A 19,531-nucleotide genomic window follows, 5' to 3' on the forward strand; every position below is an offset into this window, starting at 1 on the left:
GTGTTGTCCCTGACATGACCTCTTTTGTCCTACACTGCACACCATAGTGTGCCCATTTAACATTATCAAGTCATGTTTGGGTGGTGGGAAGATTCTACAGGCTCATTCTCCTTCTTATTTAAGGGAAAGTTATTACGAGGCATGCGTCGGCTGAGCGTGAAATCGGTTGAGAAGTGATTCCGAGAGTTTATGGGTTTCGTGAAGGAGGTGATAGTACCACGCCCGTGCCCCTTTAACCTCAAGACGGAATTTACCTTTCACACCTTCACCTTCCTCACTCCTCCACCCCGCCTCCGAAGATTCAGAACACACTGAACACGAGGCCTTTCTGCTCAGAGACAGCTACTGTTACAGCTCACAGAAACGGACTGTGTATGATGACATTGGCCCCCATCTGCGTGCCTGTTCTGATGTCAAATGCAAGACTGTTGTATATTGAGGGCTAAGTCCTACTTTGAGATCTGTGTCACTAATGTACAGTAATGCATTGACGTAAATAGAAGGTTTGTACATTAGATAAGGTTATATCCAGTGGTGTAAAGTACTTATGTAAAATAATACTTTATTTTGGTATTTGTACATTACGATTTATATTTTTGACTACTTTTAGTCAAGTACAAAATATTGTACTTTTTACTCCGTACATCCAAAAGTACTCGTTACTTTTTGAATGCTGAGCAGGGCAGGAAAATGGTCCGATTCATGCACATATCAAGGTAACTGATCATCGCTACTGCCTCTGATCTGGTGGACTCACTAAACACACACGCTTCGTTTGTAAATGATGTCTGAATGTTGCAGTGTGCCCCTGGCTATCCGTAAATTAAAATTAAAATTAAAATGGTACCGTCAGGGTTGCTTAAGATAAGGAATTTGAAATGATTCATAGTATATTATAGTAATTACATATACTTTTGACACTTATAGTATATTCAAAACCAAATACTTTTAGATTTTTACTCAAGTAGTGTTTTACTGCATGACTTTTACTTTTATTTGAGTAATTTTCTATTGATGTATCTTTACTTTTACTCAAGTATGACAAATGGGTACTTTTTCCACCACTGGTAATATCTAAAGTTAGGCTACTGCTCTGTCTACAGTTGTTTTCCCCCTATCTGCTGTTCTCCTCGGCTTCCTTCAAGAGGGTTGTATTATACAAGCCTTAACCAGTCCAATGCTCTTTTAATTGAACTGAACAGATGCATTCACATGAGTTATCTGTTAACCAAGCTCACCCTGTGAATCACATTTGCCTTTGAGGCCTCTTTTTCATTTAGTGACCTGCAGTGTTCGTCTGTCGCTGCCGTCAACGTGTCTTATATGTTTTGCCCACTGGAGAGAACCAGAGGAGTGAGTCAATCTATTCCCAGTCTTGTATTGAGTGGAAACAACACGTCCCCATGTTATTTCTCATCACTCCACTAGAGGGAGGTGTGTCATTGCTTTTCCTCAACTCAACTCAAATCAAAGTTTACTTGTCATGTGCGCCGGATACAACAGGTGTAGTAGACCTTACAGTGAAATGCTTACTTACAGGCTCTAACCAATAGTGCGAAAAAAAGGTGTGTGTTTTTGTTTGTGTGTGTGTGTGTAGGTAAGTAAAGAAATAAAACAACAGTAAAAAGACATTTGAAAATAACAATAGCAAGGCTATATACAGACACCGGTTAGTCAGGCTTACTGAGGTAGTATGTACATGTAGATTTGGTTAAAGTGACTATGCATATATGATGAACAGAGAGTAGCAGTAGCGTAAAAAGAGGGGTTTGCGGGTGGTGGGACACAATGCAGATAGCCCGGGAGCACTGGTTGGTCGGGCCAATTGAGGTAGTATGTACATGAATGTATAGTTAAAGTGACTATGCATATATGATAAACAGAGAGTAGCAGCAGCGTAAACTCCTGGGCATGAAAGGCGCTGTACGGTCAAACCAACCAAGGAGTGTTGGTTGGTGCTGATTGGTTGTGGAACAGGAACTGCTGGATCGCACTTGACGGCGCATGTAACGCTTATCACTTCCAAATATCTGAGATTCATCCAAGAGGTTAAGAAATGTTGTCCTCAACCACAGACTTGAACAAAGACATTTTCTCTTGGGTCAAAAGTTCTGTTTGTTTCTGTGAAGTTTAAAATGCGCGATACACAGTGAAGGTGACTGAAAAATGATGCACCATCCTCGATCTTCTCATTGCTCCGTGGGGAAGCTCCCTCCTCTTGGTGATCATCTCCGATTGCTCTGACTGACTGCGTTTTGAGACGTAATAATATCTCCGGAGCAACACGTGTCTTAAACCAAGGAGCCTGGGGGGGATGGCTGAGCCTGTTGCCACGGTAACAGGACAGACTAAACCCTTATCGTCACGTGTTCATCACCCGAGGGATCTTCCGCTGGCCCCATAACCACGGAGATCGGATCTGGGGTCCATGGCGACCACGGAGCGTTCTAATCTGTGTTCCGGAGTGCATTGGTTACCATGGGGAGAGGTTGCTGAAGGGTCATGGAGGCAACGGCACGTTGTGCTACAGGGCGTTTAGGATGTGGTCGCATAATCTGTTTGACGATGAAAGCTATTGACCCCTTGGAGGTAACGACTGGATATCCTATTAACCATGTCTGTCTGTGTATGCCATCCGTTCACTCAATGACGTGACGGATTGGTCTGGTGCTCGAGCTGAAGAGAGAGGAGTGGCTAGGCTGCATGTGTATTACAGGGTCTGTTGTAAGGCACAGTGCTTGTATTTGCTGGATCTTCTAGGTAGAGAGCTGCAGTCTCTGATGACACTGAATATCTCCCTGAAGGTTAGGCTCACTGCCTGGTGGTAGAATTACAAAAATGCAACAGTACACACTCACTCCGGCACACACAGACACACACACACACACACACACACACACACACGCACACACCAGATCACCTGTTTTACGGTAAACTCTGTCTCCTCGGCCTAAAACCTTCAGTGGGCCAGCTGCCTCTTTTGAATAAATATTTACTCCTTCACTTTCCCACTTGCTGGGCGCTGAAGCTCTGATAAGGGCACCAGCTGCCCCCTTGGTTTTAATGTAGCTTTTAAAAGTGGCCCCTGGCCTATCGAGAGCCAGCCTCTGTGTCCAACGGCTCAGTGGACAGGGTAAATGCACACATGCATGGGCTAAATAGTCAATGAACCCCTCCCCCTACTTTTACACACACACACACACACACACACACACACACACACACACACACACACACACACACACACACACACACACACACTCACACACACACACACACACACACACACACACACACACACACACACACACACACACACACACACACACACACACACACACACACACACACACGGGGTGGGGTGGTTGGGAGAGAGAGAGGGAGGGAGAGATGAGATGTGGCGAGATGTGCTTTTCATTTCTCCTATCCCCCTCGCTTTTATATGTCCTCTTCATTGTGGAGGCTCTTGAGCCGGTCGGCGTAGCAGACAAGCACAGCAAAACGCTTCGTACAGTACAATTGGCACACATGTATTTGACAATGTGTTATTATTGAAAATAGCTTTGTAACGACGGTCAGAAATCAAGGAATAGTTCTTCCAAATGGCTAAATAAACAATGTTCTTTTATTAGTTGAAACCATGTAAATCTGTACTGTGGGCCTAGGGATTTTCTTATCCTGTTATAGTCAAGCTCATGGAAAACAGAAATCAGACCCTTCATTTTAGATGCCGCGCTTGATTTTGATACTGAGCAGTGTATCTGTTGTCCATACACTGTATCCTCCTCAGTGTTATTATGTGTCTCTTTCCTTTCAACAAAGTCAGCCACTGTTGCTGTTGGAAACGAGCGTCGAGGAAGCAGGGAGCTGTGTGGAAAGAAATGCACGTCCGAGCAGCATGTTAAGCCTCTCCTTCAGCCTCAACCAGAGAGAAAAGAGAGAAGAGCTCCTACACTGACAGATAGTGAGGCCACGATAAAGAGACAATGTTACTTCACAGTGGTTGAACGTCCATACAGAAAGAGAAAATAAAGTCTTCCTTTCTCTCAGATTTCTCCATTTATTCTGGCGGGGCCCTTAAGGTTGCCCTTTCTTCTGCTTCCCTTGAGACTGGCTTTAGCGTCAAAACCGAGTGAAAAGGACTGGGAAGAGAGATGGAGACACAGGGGAGGAGATGTGGTGATGTAGTACCTTTTAGAGAAAAGGACAGACAGGGGAAAAGAAGATAGATTGTGAGAGGGAGAGAAAGAAGAAAAAGAGAATGATGAGAGAGAGAGAGAGAGAGAGAGAGAGCGCCAGCCTTGGGCACCAATGGCACACGGTTGCTTAAAAATGCATGGGTTGGCTGAGAAACACTCCATGCATGATTAGTGACAGACGTGTTTCCCCAGCATTAGAGTGACAGATATAAAATAATAGTATTTTCATTGTCTGATCTCTGTTGACCTCACAGACATGCGTGCCTTGCATGCCTGTCTGTGTTCACTCTATGACACTTTTGGGTTAGAGACATTCACAAGACGAGCAGCTGTCCTTTCACAGACAGCCCCAGCAGAGAGACAGAGAGAGAGACACTGGTATGTTGGGGATGGGAAGTGCTTGGCTGGACTCTGCTTGGCTGGTATCGGCTGGGGTGGGCTGGACTCTGCTTGGCTGGTATCGGCTGGACTCTGCTTGGCTGGTATCGGCTGGGGTGGGCTGGACTCTGCTTGGCTGGTATCGGCTGGGGTGGGCTAGACTCTGCTTGGCTGGTATCGGCTGGGGTGGGCTGGACTCTGCTTGGCTGGTATCGGCTGGGGTGGGCTGGACTCTGCTTGGCTGGTATCGGCTGGGGTGGGCTGGACTCTGCTTGGCTGGTACCGGCTGGGGTGGGCTGGACTCTGCTTGGCTGGTACCGGCTGGGGTGGGCTGGACTTGGCTCATACAGCTGTGACACTGAAACACATAGAGAGCTGAGTCAGGTTTGTAGGCCTCCTTGCTCGCACACGCTTTTTCAGTTCTGCCCACATATTTTCTATAGGATTGAGGTCAGGGCTTTGTGACGGACACTCCAATACCTTGACTTTGTTGTCCTTAAGCCATTTTGCCACAACTTTGGAAGTATGCTTGGGGTCATTGTCCATTTGGAAGACCCATTTGCGACCAAGCTTTAACTTCCTGACTGATGTCTTGAGATGTTGCTTCAATATATCCACATAATTGTCCTGCCTCATGAAGCCATCTATTTTGTGAAGGGCACCAGTCCCTCCTGCAGCAAAGCACCCCCACAACATGATGCTGCCACCCCCGTACTTCACGGTTGGGATGGTGTTCTTCGGCTTGCAAGCCTTCCCCTTTTTCCTCCAAACATAATGATGGTCATTATGGCCAAACAGTTCTATTTTTGTTTCATCAGACCAGAGGACATTTCTCCAAAAAGTACGATCTTTGTCCCCATGTGCAGGTGCAAACCGTAGTCTGGCTTTTTTATGGCGGTTTTGGAGCAGTGGCTTCTTCCTTGCTGAGCGGCCTTTCAGGTTATGTCGATATAGGACTCGTTTTACTGTGGATATAGATACTTTTGTACCCATTTCCTCCAGCATCTTCACAAGGTCCTTTGCTGTTGTTCAGGGATTGATTTGCTCTTTTCACACCAAAGTACGTTCATCTATAGGAGACAAAACGCGTCTCCTTCCTGAGCGGTATGACAGCTGCGTGGTCCCATGGTGTTTATACTTGCATACTATTGTTTGTACACATGAACGTGGTACCTTCAGGCGTTTGGACATTGCTACCAAGGAGGAACCAGACTTGTGTAGGTCTATCATTTTTTTCAGAGGTCTGGGCTGATGTCTTTTGATTTTCCCATGATGTCAAGCAACGAGGCACTGAGTTTGAAGGTTGGCCTTGAAATACACCCACAGGTTCAGAAGCTTCTAAAGCCATGACATAATTTTCTGGAATTTTCCAAGCTGTTTAAAGGCACAGTCAACTTAGTGTATGTAAACTACTGACCCACTGGAATTGTGATACAGTGAATTATAAGTGAAATAATCTGTCTGTAAACAATTGTTGGAAAAAATTACTTGTGTCATGCACAATACATTTGTGGAGTGGTTGAAAAACAAGTTTTAATGACTCCAACCTAAGTGTATGTTAACTTCTGACTTCAACTGTATCTGTGCATGTCTGGTTATGTGTAGATATCATGTTGAATGTCCTTTATTGTCAGTGTGTATCATGTTTTAAGACTGACTTTTAGAACTGAATACATAGTACAGTATGTGCATGTAAGACAAACAATTACACACACACACACACAGCAATATCTTTCTCTCAATACCTTTATCTCTCTCTCACACACACACTCCCGCAGGATCACACACCGACTCCCACAGAGATGGGACACACAGCTCTGTGTTTCTTATCTGCAGTCATAAATGACTTGCCAGAAATCTATTAAAACGGCAATTGGTGCCCGTTCCATTTTGTGCGTCAGAGACGACAGAGAAAGTCTGCTTAGCTAAGCTCCAAACAAATCTCTCTCAAAGGAGGAATAATTCCCCCCCCCCCCTCCATATTAATATCCACACCTGGGGATGTTGTCACTAGTGTTTTTATTGTATTGTAACTGTGGATGTTCAGATTTGTTGACACAGCTATGGATGGAATACTACTGGAGGACTTTTGTAGTCTGTTGCATGGAACTTTTCAGTAGGGTTTCAATAGCTTTGTAGGCTCATGGCAGTGGTATCGCGGTATGTGAAATCAAATGGTTTCATGTTTCATCCCCTCATCTGTACCTCTCTCTCTCTCTCTCTCTCTCTCTCTGTTCTTCTCTTTCTCTGGCCCCCCCCTCTCTCTGTTTTCTCTCTCCTCCTCCTTCTCTCCTCCCATCCTGGTGGCTGGCTCCCAGGACCAGGGTGGGCGAGGGGTTAACCCCACTGTCAGCTCTGACTCTGTCATCCATCTCAGCAAATAGAATGAGAACCACGAAATTGATTTATGACACAAATGAAATAAATTAAATTTTTGCCCAGAGAACGAAGAAAGAGAAGGGGAGACGGACTGACTGGGCTCACTGTCGCAGAACAAAACAAGTCTTGAGCTGTTCAATTCAGATATAGAGGGATAGAAGAAGGGAGTGGGAAGGTGTGTGTATGTGTGTACGTCACAGGAGCCTGCTGAGGGGAGGACTGCTCATAATAATGGCCGGAACGGAGAAAATTGAATGGCATCAAACACATAGAAACCATGCGTTTGATGTATTTGATACCATTCCACCTACTCCGCTCCAGCCATTACCACAAGTCCATCCTCCCCAATTAAGGTGCCACCAGCCTCCTGTGGTGTGCGTATATGTGTGTGTGTGTGTGTGTGTGTGTGTGTGTGTGTGTGTGTGTGTGTTTGGAGGGTATGAATACAGTAGAAGCTGACTCTTCTTCCCGTAGAGGAATGAGAGAAACAATTACGTTCCACAGCCCCAGAGCGACGTAGCAGCAAGCCGAGCACTAGCGATGAGCTAAATACATTCTGATGACATGACACTGCAATCACTGCTCATAATAGAAAGGGTATTTGTTATTCCTCACACATTTGTATTACTGTCATCTGTTTTAGCTCAGTTGGTAGAGCATGGCGCTTGTAACACCAGAGTAGTGGGTTCGATTCCCTGGACACACCCCATACGTAAAATAAAAGCACGCGTGACTGTAAGTCGCTTTGGATGAACGCGTCCGCTAAATGACATATATTGTTTTTAGCCTTAGTTTTCTACAGCTCTTCGTTTGACACGCGTTAGAGACCTGGCCTCGGTTTCATCTTTCTTCACCTCCCCCTCCGTTTTAACATATGGCCCCGGAGAGCGGCAGCAGTTCCAGACGACTGTGTGATCTCGCTCTCCGTAGCCGATGTGAGTAGGACCTTTAAACAGGTCAGCATTCACAAGGCCGCGGGGCCAGGCGGATTACCAGGGCGTGTACTCGGAGCGTGCGCTGACCAGCTGACGGGTGTCTTCACTGACATTTTCAAACTCTCCCTGACCCAGTCTATAATATCTACTATGTTTCAAGCAGACCACCATAGTCCCTGTGCTTAAGAACGCCAAGGTAACCTGTCTAAATGCACTCACATCTGTAGCATGAAATGCTGGACGTGACTCACATCGACAACATCATCCCAGACACCCTGGACGCAGGTACCGCCCCAACAGATACACAGATGACGCAATCTCTATTGTACTCCACACTGCCCTCTCCCACCTGGACAAGAGGTACACCTATGTGAGAACGCTGTTCATTGACTACAGCTCAGCATTCAACACCATAATACCCTCCAAGCTCATCACTGGGACTGAACAACTCCCTTTGCGACTGGATCCTGGACTTCCTGACGGGCTGCCCCTGGTGTTGAGGGTAGGCAACAACACATCCGCCACATTGATCCTCAACATGGGGGCCCCTCAGGAGTGCGTGCTTTGTCCCCTCCTGTACTCCCTGTTTACCCACAACTGCGTGGCCGCGTGTATATAGCCAAGTTACTCATTGTTTATTTACTATATGTTCTATATTTATTCCTTTGCATCGTTGGGAAGGGCCCGTAAGTAAGCATTTCGCCTGTTGTTTACGAAGCATGTGACAAATACAATTTCATTTGATTTGATTATTTGTTTGCATAGGTTAATCAACAGGTGCCTTAGAAAGTTGTCTGGGAATAAGGCGTCATTTGTGCGTCATTTGAGAAGTGGGTGTCACCAGAGGTTTCCGTCACATTGCCTGGCTACAGAGGGCACAGATTGACCCGTGATGGATGGGGTGTCAGACAGGCAGTGCACTGGGCAGCAGAGGAGGGGTCCTAATGGCCGTCTGGGCTGAGGTGAAGAGAGGCGATTAGGTGAGGCATTGTGGAAGAGTGATGAAGTGCTGCCAGCCAGCCAGCCGACGGCCCTTTGGAGATTCAGAGCAGAACTGAGAGAGAGAGACATCGTAGTGAGGGGAAAGTGAAACGGAGAGAGAGAGAGAGAAAGAAAGAGAGAGAGAGAGAGAGAGAGAGAGAGAGAGAGAGAGAGAGAGAGAGAGAGAGAGAGAGAATGGAGAGAGCAAGAGAGAACAGAGAGAGGGAGAGGAAGAGGAGAGAACACACAGTCCTCAGAGGCTCCTCACGGCCACCCGACAGCTTTATGGCTACTTCCTCTTTTGTTTATTGCTCTTATATCCCTTGGCTTCAGCCCAGTAGGAAGCTGTGTGTTTGTTTGTGTGTGTCTGGGTGTGCGCACGCACATACCTGCCTGCATGCATGCTTGTATCTGCATTCATGTACTGTATGTTGGTGTGTGTTAGTGCGTTTGTGTGGCTTCTGTGCATGGCATTTTAGCTGTAGAAAGTACCCTGAGGGTGTCCCCTAGCTTAGCAGAGCCAGTGTTACTCACAGCAGGCACTGGAGCTGTTCAGAGCCTCAGGTGACATTGGGGCAAGAACACAGTCCTCCCATCTAGTAAATCACCTTCAAATAATTACAACACTCTGAGTTTGTGTCCCTCAAAGACACTGGAAATGCATTGGGTGATGGGGAAAGGACCTGCCTCACCTTACCCTTCTCTGGGACTGAAACTGACTCTGTTGGCACTTGTTCCCCCAATGGAAAGTTCCAGAGCTGCTACATCTATTGCTTATTTGTCACGCCTAAACTTTCTCCTCTGCTCCCTCTCTCCTCCTTTGCCATCTGTCGCTTCTTGACAAACACATGGTGTCTTGTTTGGCGGACTCAGCAGCCCCTCGCACTCTGGGCCTCATCCCTATCTCTATGAGGAATGATGGCGAGAGGCAGAGGGAGGGAGGAAGGAGACAGGGAGAAATAAACAGAAAAGGATGCAGAGTGAGAGAGGGGGAGAGATGGAACGATAGAGGATGAGACACCGACAGAAAGAGATGGGGAGGGAGAGATGGAACGATAGAGGCAGAGCGAGAGAGAAGGAGAGATGGGAAAAGAGATGGAGAGTCACATGGATCGTGGCGGGGGGTGAATTCATTGTAATGACACATGGTCACAGGGCAGGGCTACAGTATGTCCTACCACAATGTGTCCCACTCACTAGAGCGGAATTAATGAACAGCTCAGCCTGAGGGCAAAATCTTTAGGAATTCGATTGTAGAGACTCTATATCTCTTGATTCACTCTATTTTATAATGTGTATTTCAAGTAACAATGTATGTTCCATTTGACAATCTGAGCACTGGCTTTTCCTTCACTCTACGGTCCAACTCATCCCAAATTGGGCTGAGGTCGGGTGATTGTGGAGGCCTGGTCATCTGATGCAGCACTCCAAGACTCTCCTTCTTGGTCAAATCGTCCTTACACGCCTGGAGCTGTGTTGGGTCATTGTCCTGTTGAAAAACAACTAAATATAAGTCCCACTAAGAAAAAAACTGATGGGATGGCCTATCGCTGCAGAATGTTATGGTAGCCATGCTGGTTAAGTGTGACTGAGTCTTGTAACTCTAATGAACGTATCCTCTGCAGCAGAGGTACCTCTGGGTCTTCCTTTCTTGTGGCGGTCTTCATGAGAGCCAGTTTCATCATAGCGCTTGATGTTTTTTTTGCGACTGCACTTGAAGAAACTTCCAAAGTTGTTGAAATGTTCCGTATTGACTGACCTTCATGTCATAAAGTAATGATGGACTGTCATTTCTCTTTGCTTATTTGAGCTGTTATTGCCGTAATATGGACTTGGTCTTTTACCAAATATACCACCCCTACCTTGTCACAACACAACTAATTGGCTCAAATGCATTAAGAAGGAAAGACTGCCAAGAGCGTGCAAAGCTGTCAAGGCAAAGGGTGGCTACGTTAAAGATGATGATTCCATATGTGTTATTTCATAGTTTTGATGTCTTCACTATTATTCTACAATGTGGAAAATAGTAAAAATAAAGAAAAACCCTTGAATGAGTAGGTGTGTCCAAACATTTGACTGGTACTTTACTTGAAGCAGACATGGTGACACACACACACACACACACACACACACACACACACACACACACACACACACACACACACACACACACACACACACACACACACACACACACACACACACACACACACACACACACACACACACACACTTACATTCACGCACCCCCAGACACCCAAGTGTGATGATGATGAAATGCTTGCACACCTATCCACAAGTGTGTGAGCCCCAGGGAGGGTTTAAGTGCTGTCGTTGTCCACTTGCCTCTTGAAAACAGGCTACTTCAGACAGACTGTTAAGAGAAAATTTGGAGAAAACATCTGGAAAAAGAGTGGAACAACAAAGACTAGGCAGTTGCTGAAACAAACACATACTGTATGATGCTCTTACATCCTCTTGCATGTCAATGACAAGTTATGTCATAAATAAATGTCATTCCATGTATATTAATCTGTGTCTAGCCTGTATCTCTGGATTCTAAGTGCTTGTGAGTCACTATAGCACATGTTTCTCTCTCTACAATCCGTTTTGCTTCTCTTAGCTTATCATACACGATTGATTTGGTCATTTTTCAGGAACACCAAGGCCAGCATTGATGTTGTGCTCAATAACGTTGAGGCCGGAACGCACTTGTGACCAGTCAGATTACGTGGTCGGAACTACACTGTAACCGTTTCATAATACACTATATTTACCCCCCCGCCTCCAGGTTGTGATATGTTGCTGAGGATTATTTACAGTATGTTACTTATCATGCTGTATGATGTATATATGTAAGTGTTCTGTCAACACTAGATAGAATGTCACAGCCATACAACTGCTATCACATATTAGGTGCGGGCAGGGTGGGACACTAGGCTAGGGCTAACTTCTCAATAAGCTAGCTAGCCACGAGAAGCTAGGTGCGTCTCAATGAGCTAGCTGGCCACATCTCAATGAGCCAGCTGGCCACATCTCAATGAGCTAGCTGGCCACATCCCAATAAGCTAGCTGGCCACATCTCAATGAGCGAGCTAGCCACATCTCAATGAGCTAGCTGGCCACATCTCAATGAGCTAGCTAGCCACATCTCAATGAGCTAGCTGGCCACATCTCAATGAGCTAGCTGGCCACATCTCAATGAGCTAGCTAGCCACATCTCAATGAGCTAGCTGGCCACATCTCAATGAGCTAGCTGGCCACATCTCAATGAGCTAGCTAGCCACATCTCAATGAGCTAGCTGGCCACATCTCAACGAGCTAGCTAGCCACATCTCAATGAGCTAGCTGGCCACATCTCAATGAGCTAGCTAGCTAGGACCACAAGAGAGGACACTAACAACACGGACCTAGACAGTACACACAGACCCAGAGTCGCAGCAGATACTCCACAGAAGTTGAGAAATATTGGAGTGAGAGGGGGAGAGGGTATGTGTGTGTGTGTGTGCTTGCATGCATGCGTGTGTGTGTTTGCATGTATCAGCGTATGTGTGTTCACACGTGTGTGTTTCTATGTGTGTGTCAGTGTGTGGGTGCGTATCATTAATGTTGCTAGTCTGTTACCGCATAGGTCTCATTAAAGCCTGTGTTTGTATTAGTGTGTGTGCGTGCGTGTCAGTTACTATGTTCACGCACGTGTGTGCATTCGTGCACGTGTGCGTGAGACACACATGTTTCCTTAAGTGACTTTATGGCAGGAGTAATGTGTGTGGAGCTATAAAGATCCTGGCACTAGTGCTGATAGGGCAGGAGGGAAACAGAACTCCTTGAATGGGCCGGGCTCCAGAGCCACATGTTTGCCCTGTGCTATCCGCAACTATTTTGGGCCTGTGAGTTTAGTTTGGCACCGACCGTTGCTCATTAAATCCTACAGGCCCATGGCCGCAGTCACCTTGTCCGACAGGGTATGTTTGTGTATGCGTGTGCATGTGTGTGTGTGTGCGTGTGTGTGTGCGTGTGTGTGCGTGTGCGTGTGCATGTGCATGTGCGTGAGAGTGTGTCATCTTTTATCATTTGGTTTGCTCCTGTTCTTGAGAGGCTGTGGCTGTCTCGTGAGGAGTTGTCACACTAGAAGTGTGAGGTGAGGAGAGAGAGAGGGGAGCGAGGGAGCAGCGGGTGGAGGAGGGGAGAGGCCAGAGGGAAAGTGCCGAGTTAAGTGTGCAAGCAAAGCACTCGTTTGTAGTCTACAGAGATGGGTGTTCCTCTGCACCAGCTGTGAAGGTCGTCTCTCCCATATGCCAAGTTCCTGGTGTGGAATCTGTGGTGTGTGTACGTTGGTGTGTGTTTCTACGCTGGGGGGCAAGGATGATGAGATGGCATAGGGATAGATATATTTAACATTTAACCTTTATTTAACTAGGCAAAAGTCAGTTAAGAACAAATTCTTATTCACAATGACGGCCTACCAAAGAGTGTCCATGATTGAGTCTCTGAATGAGGAGATTGAGATAAAACTGTCCCGTTTGAGTGTTTGTTGCAGCTCGTTCCAGTCGCCAGCTGCAGCGATCTGAAAGAGGAGCGACCCATGGATGTGTGTGCTTTGGGGACCTTTAACAGAATGTGACTGGTAGAACGGGTGTTGTATGTGGAGGATGAGGGCTGCAGTAGGTATGTCAGATAGGGGGGAGTGAGATCTAAGAGGGTTTTAGAAATAAGCATCAACCAGTGGGTCTTGCGACGGGAATACAGAGATGACCAGTTAACAGAGGAGTGTAGAGTGCAGTGATGTGTCCTATAAGGAGCATTGGTGGAAAACCTGATGGCCGAATGGAAAAGACCATCTAGCCGCTCGAGAGCACCCTTACCTGCCGATCTATAAATTACGTCTCCGTAGTCTAGCATGGGTAAGATGGTCATTATGAGACACAGTTGGTGGTAAGGTAAGCATTTCACTGTTAGTCCACACCTGCTATTTACGAAGCATGTGATGAATACAATATGATTTGATTTGATTTGGCTTTTGCATGACACTGTGATGTGGCGTAGTGAGGTGGTAGGATGGCTAGGGGGGCTTGTTGGCATTGCAGTCTCTTTTAAGCTCTGCTGTTTGTGTGTGAAGACGGCAAAGCGTGCCAGGGTGGCAGAGTGGTGTATTTTCATTAAATCCACACTGAGAGAGCTGTGTGTGTGTGTGTGTGTGTGTGTGTGTGTGTGTGTGTGTGTGTGTGTGTGTGTGTGTGTGTGTGTGTGTGTGTGTGTGTGTGTGTGTGTGTGTGTGTGTGTGTGTGTGTGTGAGTGCACCCTTGGGTAGAGTGCTTAGTATGTGCGTGTATGCTTGTGTGTCAATCTCTATGTGTGTGTATCAGACGGGAACCGTGGCTGTCACAACTGCTTTTTGTTGTTTGACAGCCTGGGATACAGGCGTCCCATTTCCCACCTGCTGACGTACAACCACACAGGCCCCAAGTGATCCACCGGGTTGGAGGAGACACATGAAATGATCTGGTGGGGGAGAGGTGGAGAGGACTCATGGTGGGACTGGGAGAGGAGGAGGGAATGGGAGGGCTGAGGTGTGTGAAGTGTGTGTGTTCATGTGTTTACAGAAGCCTCTGTGGAACTTGGTGGGAGGAGTGGGAGCTTGTTTGTCTCTCTCGCTGTCACCCCAGAGCCTCACTGACACACACACATCTGCACGCGGACACACACATGCATGCACACGCACGTACACACACACACACACACACACACACACACACACACACACACACACACACACACACACACACACACACACACACACACACACACACACACACACACACACACACACACACACACACACACACACACACACACACACACACACACACACAGGGGAGGCTTGGAGAACTCTCAGCTGGGATACAGATCTCTGATTAGCTTTACAGACAGATGAGTCTAGCATATGAAGTCTAGCATATGAAAGTCAATTAACATAAGTAGTTAATTGGGTATTATTGGGTACAATCTAAAAAAATGACTTTACCTTGACATGACTCGTGTACTATTATGACTATGTGCTACTCAACCACACATCTCAACAATCTTGTCATAATCACTAAAATGTGGTAATTAGCTCAAGTGAGCAGGAACAACCAAAACATTTACCTCATCTCCTAAGTCTCACTGGGGTTGCCACTGATTTCCAAGGGAGATTGTCGTGGCAGGGCAAATATCAGAGCTATTATAAATCAATTATTCATTCATAATATGAATATGCCATTTAGCAGAAACTTTTATCCAAAGTGACTTACAGTCATGCGTTCATGCATTTTTCATAGAGGTGGGTCTGGGAATCGAACCCACTACCCTGGTGTTGCAAATTCCATGCTCTAACAACTGAGCTACAGAGGATCACTCGTATTCCCAAAAATATATATATGTAATTGTAGGCATGCGAAAGTTGTTATATTCATCAACAATGCAGGATATCATCTCTTGTTATCAGAGGTATTCCGCACATAGTAACAAACATCCTTTCCCACTAACAGAATACATACCAACGGACAGGCACTATCATACCATAACCTCCCCACACTATTATCCATCTACTGCATTATGTCATATGGGCTCTCACGCTCTCTAATCTACATACATGTTTCTATGGACCCTCCAGTGTTGATTCTGTGAAGACACCTGCAGCTTTGGTCCATCTAGGAGGGCCTTTGAGAGTGCACTGCTGTGCCGTAGTGCACAGGAGAGACGGCAGACAATAGGAGGAGAGGGAGAGAGAGGGGAGGAGAGGGGGGTGAGAAACACCACCATTCATGTAAGTCCTTGAGCTGTCAAACAGAGAGGAGATGAAAGGCAAACAGGTGGCCAAAGGAGGAGACAGACAGAGATGGAGGGAGAACAGAAAAATAACGTGTTGCTGGCTGCGGTGGGTTCCGGGTAAGAATGATGGTGACTCGTGTTTGCCAAGCTTTGGGGCGGAGCGAGAGCATCAGCTGGTCTCAGACAGAGATGGAGGGAGGAGAGGGGAAGAGGGATGTCGGGAGGGAGAGAAAGAGAGATGGAGGGAAGAGGGAGGAAGAGAGATGGAGGGAGGGAGAGGAAGAGAGATGGAGGGAGGGAGACAAATTGAGGGAGGGAGAGAGGGATGCATGGACAGAGAGAGAGAGAAATGAGGAAAGAGAGAGCGATAGAGTGAGAGAATGAGGTGGAGGGAGAGGAAAATTGAGGGAGATGAGGAGAGAGAAATGGAGAGAGACAGAGATCGAGGGAGAGATGGAGAGAGAGATGTTTGTTCTGTGCTGTTTAAATTGAGATTTCTCAAAGAGAGAGAGAGTGTCAAAAAACACAGAGGTGAAATGGAACAAGGTCACAGAGGAGATTAGATAGGAAACATGGACTGCAAAATTAGGAGCCATTAGCCATACGTTACATGCGGTATGACAAACAGCACAAACAGCAGTAATCTCAAATCACACAAAGCAGTTATGTGCAAGTGAAAGCAGTCCAGACTGTAAAAGCACACAGAGAGTGAGGGAGGAGGAGGAGAAAGGGGGCAGAGCCTACACCAAGCCCTGCCTATCAGGCTGAGGTGGGCAGGGAGAGAGAGTTGGGAAGGAGGGAGCGAGTGAGGGAGAGGGAGAGCGCGTGAGAAAGAAAGAGGTAGACAGAGATGCAGAGATCCAGTCAGTCTGCCTGTGCCGGTGAGGTGGTGTGTGGCAGTGCTGCTGTACAGTGTGGTCCGTTAGGACCAGGACCAACCCAGTCTGGATCCAGAACCACAACCAGACACCATGTCAGGCACCACTCCCGAGCCCACTCCTCCGAGGGTCCACTCTAAAAAGGCTGGGATCCGGGCCGCTGTGATTCTAATCGGACTCCTGCAAAAGTCGCGACGAGCGAAGGAGAGAGAGAGGGAGCAGGAGAGAGAGAGAGAGCGGTGGGTGAACTTTCTTTGCTGTTTTGTCTCCTGGCTGGTCTGGTTGGCAAACTGCCTGCCCCAGAGGTTCACACACTCTGCACTGCGGTGTTAAGTTAAGCTTTCAGAGCAACTTTAATTGCCTGCCGTTGTTAGTGTCAGGCTGTCTGTAAGTGGTGATTGTACGCACAGGTCGATGCTTGTGTGTGCCTTGTCTTTGTCTGGGTCCATGTCTTTTGCGTGGCTGGTGTGTGTGTGTTGTTCTTGACACCACTGGTGTTGGTATGTGCATATCTGGGTCAGTGAAATGACAGGAGAGAGAGAGTGAAGTTAAAGGTGAGGAGGTGTCAGTTGAGAACTTGTAAAAGAGAAAAGAGACGGAGAGAGAGAGCACTATGAGTGCCTCTTCAACCTATTGTACCCTCAGCGATAGCTGGAGCCATTCCACTTAGGATTCAACATACTGTGTTGTTTAATGCTATGTGGCTCTATGTAGGCATGGCTTCCATTTACCCTCTCGCTCTGTACTGTCTCCAGAACACAATGGAACGGTTGCCGAAGACTCAAACTGGTTGGAAAGAAACGGATAGGCAAGGGAACGGATAGGCAAGGGAATGGATAGGCAAGGGAACGGATAGGCAAGGGAACGGATAGGCAAGGGAACGGATAGGCAAGGGAACGGATAGGCAAGGGAACGATAGGCAAGGGAACGGATAGGCAAGGGAACGGATAGGCAAGGGAACGGATAGGCAAGGGAACGGATAGGCAAGGGAACGGATAGGCAAGGGAACGGATAGGCAAGGGAACGGATAGGCAAGGGAACGGATAGGCAAGGGAACGGATAGGCAAGGGAACGGATAGGCAAGGGAACGGATAGGCAAACTGGCCTCAATGTTAACAGGCCAAACAAGATGACTGTTCGACAGTGACTCAAAGGGAGAGGTCTCAGTGATGTCAGTTTAATGTGTGTGTGTGTGTGTGTGTGTGTGTGTGTGTGTGTGTGTGTGTGTGTGTGTGTGTGTGTGTGTGTGTGTGTGTGTGTGTGTGTGTGTGTGTGTGTGTGTGTGTGTGTGTGTGTGTGTGTGTGTGTGTGTGTGTGTGTGTGTGTGTGTGTGTGTGTGTGTGTGTGTGTGTGTGTGTGTGTGTGTGTGTGCGTGTGTGTGTGTGTGCGTGTGTGTGAGCGTGTGTGTGTGCGTGTGTGTGTGTGCGCGTGTGTGTGTGCATATATTGCAATGTATGTTGTTAACGATGGGACTGCCAATGATGCAAATGTCAGGTGACAACAGTAAATAGTAGCGAGAGAGAGAGAGAGAGAGAGAGAGAGAGAGAGAGAGAGAGAGAGAGAGAGAGAGAGAGAGAGAGAGAGAGAGAGAGAGAGAGAGCAAGAGAGGAGAGAAGAGAGAGAGAGAGAGAGAGAGAGAGAGAGAGAGAGAGAGAGAGAGAGAGAGAGAGAGAGAGAGAGAGAGAGAGAGAGAGAGAGAGAGAGAGAGAGAGAGAGAGAGAGAGAGAGAGAGAGAGAGAGAGAGGAGAGAGAGGAGAGAGAGAGAGAGAGAGAGAGAGAGAGAGAGAGAGAGAGAGAGAGAGGAGAGAGAGAGCGAGAGAGAGAGAGGAGAGAGAGAGAGAGAGAGAGAGAGAGAGAGAGAGAGAGAGAGAGAGAGAGAGAGAGAGAGAGAGAGAGAGGAGAGAGGAGAGCGAGAGAGCGAGAGAGAGAGACTAGTACAGGTAGGTTATGTTGTTTTTAGCTGTTAATCACTGCTTTAGAAAGCTGCTTTTGAAAGCTGAAAAAGCATGGCTGTGAGAGGAGGGTTATTTCGACACCAAGGCAATCTGATAGTGTGGACACAGTGAGAGAACAGGGGAAATTGAGGTTCCAGTGGAAATGAAACAGTGCCCTGAGGTTCTTTATGCTAAAAACCAATGTTAAGGAACAACTTGTATGCACACACACACAGAGTCTCACACACACATACTGTGCTGCTGTACAAAAAGGCATCACAAACACACAGTCTCACAAACACGTACCATGCAGTACCGCACAAACAGACATCACTAATAACACAAACACTTGCATTAACACACACTAGACCTAGATGGTTGTGATTGTGATTTATTGCTTGTGTGTAGTAGGATTTCATCACTATACAAACTTTCGAGGCATTTCTCCCCATTCTTAATCCTTACTAGTAGCAATGTTTTTAAACACGTATCTATGCCTTTCTATATAATTTTAAATTCTATGTGCGTGCAGTTCTATAAATGTGTAATTTACCGTTACTTAGTTACTTCTAGTTACTATTCTGTCTGCCTATGTGTGTGTTCCTTTAAAAATAATCACTATGTATTTTCCATCCTGTGAACCGCGTCCATAGAAGACTTTTGATCGGACAATAACATTTCACCCATAGGATATTCCTTTTGGGACTTTCAATCGTTAATGTCTCGAATCTCACTAATCTAGACTAATCACTTATCACTTGATATTAATTTCTTTCAGCATTGTACAGGTTCATTTATTCTGTTCGCCTAGAATTACCCTGCCTTCTCACCAAGCCTAATTTATCCTCACCTGTTTTAACATATCTATCTGCTACTTTCCGCAGTCAGCTTCCCATATACAAGTTTGTATAGATGAGGAGTTTCTGCACACGGTCAGACGTACACACATGGTCTATGATAAGTAGAAGTGGTGGTGGGCCTTAGATTATGTCCACGGTGGCTGTCCTCCGCATTGGACGAGCACAGCTGGGCCA

General features: G+C 46.7%; 1 protein-coding gene across 6 annotated transcripts in view; it reads left to right on the top strand.

Moving 5' to 3' along the window:
- LOC118397239 (rap1 GTPase-activating protein 2) overlaps positions 1–19,531 on the top strand; it is a 108,327-nt gene that overhangs the window by 23,622 nt on the left and 65,174 nt on the right. For 2 of the 6 annotated variants that reach the window (XM_035791795.2, XM_035791796.2), the window contains exon 1: positions 16,488–16,802. The exons of the other annotated variants lie outside the window; for them this stretch is intronic. In XM_035791795.2, the coding sequence (XP_035647688.1) occupies positions 16,657–16,802 (146 nt within the window). In that variant the 5' untranslated portion in view covers positions 16,488–16,656. Of the gene's footprint in view, positions 1–16,487; positions 16,803–19,531 lie in introns of those variants that run through there. 6 annotated transcript variants of the gene reach the window in all.

This window comes from Oncorhynchus keta, chromosome 18, assembly GCF_023373465.1.
Source record: "Oncorhynchus keta strain PuntledgeMale-10-30-2019 chromosome 18, Oket_V2, whole genome shotgun sequence".
Classification (NCBI taxonomy): Eukaryota; Metazoa; Chordata; class Actinopteri; order Salmoniformes; family Salmonidae; genus Oncorhynchus; species Oncorhynchus keta.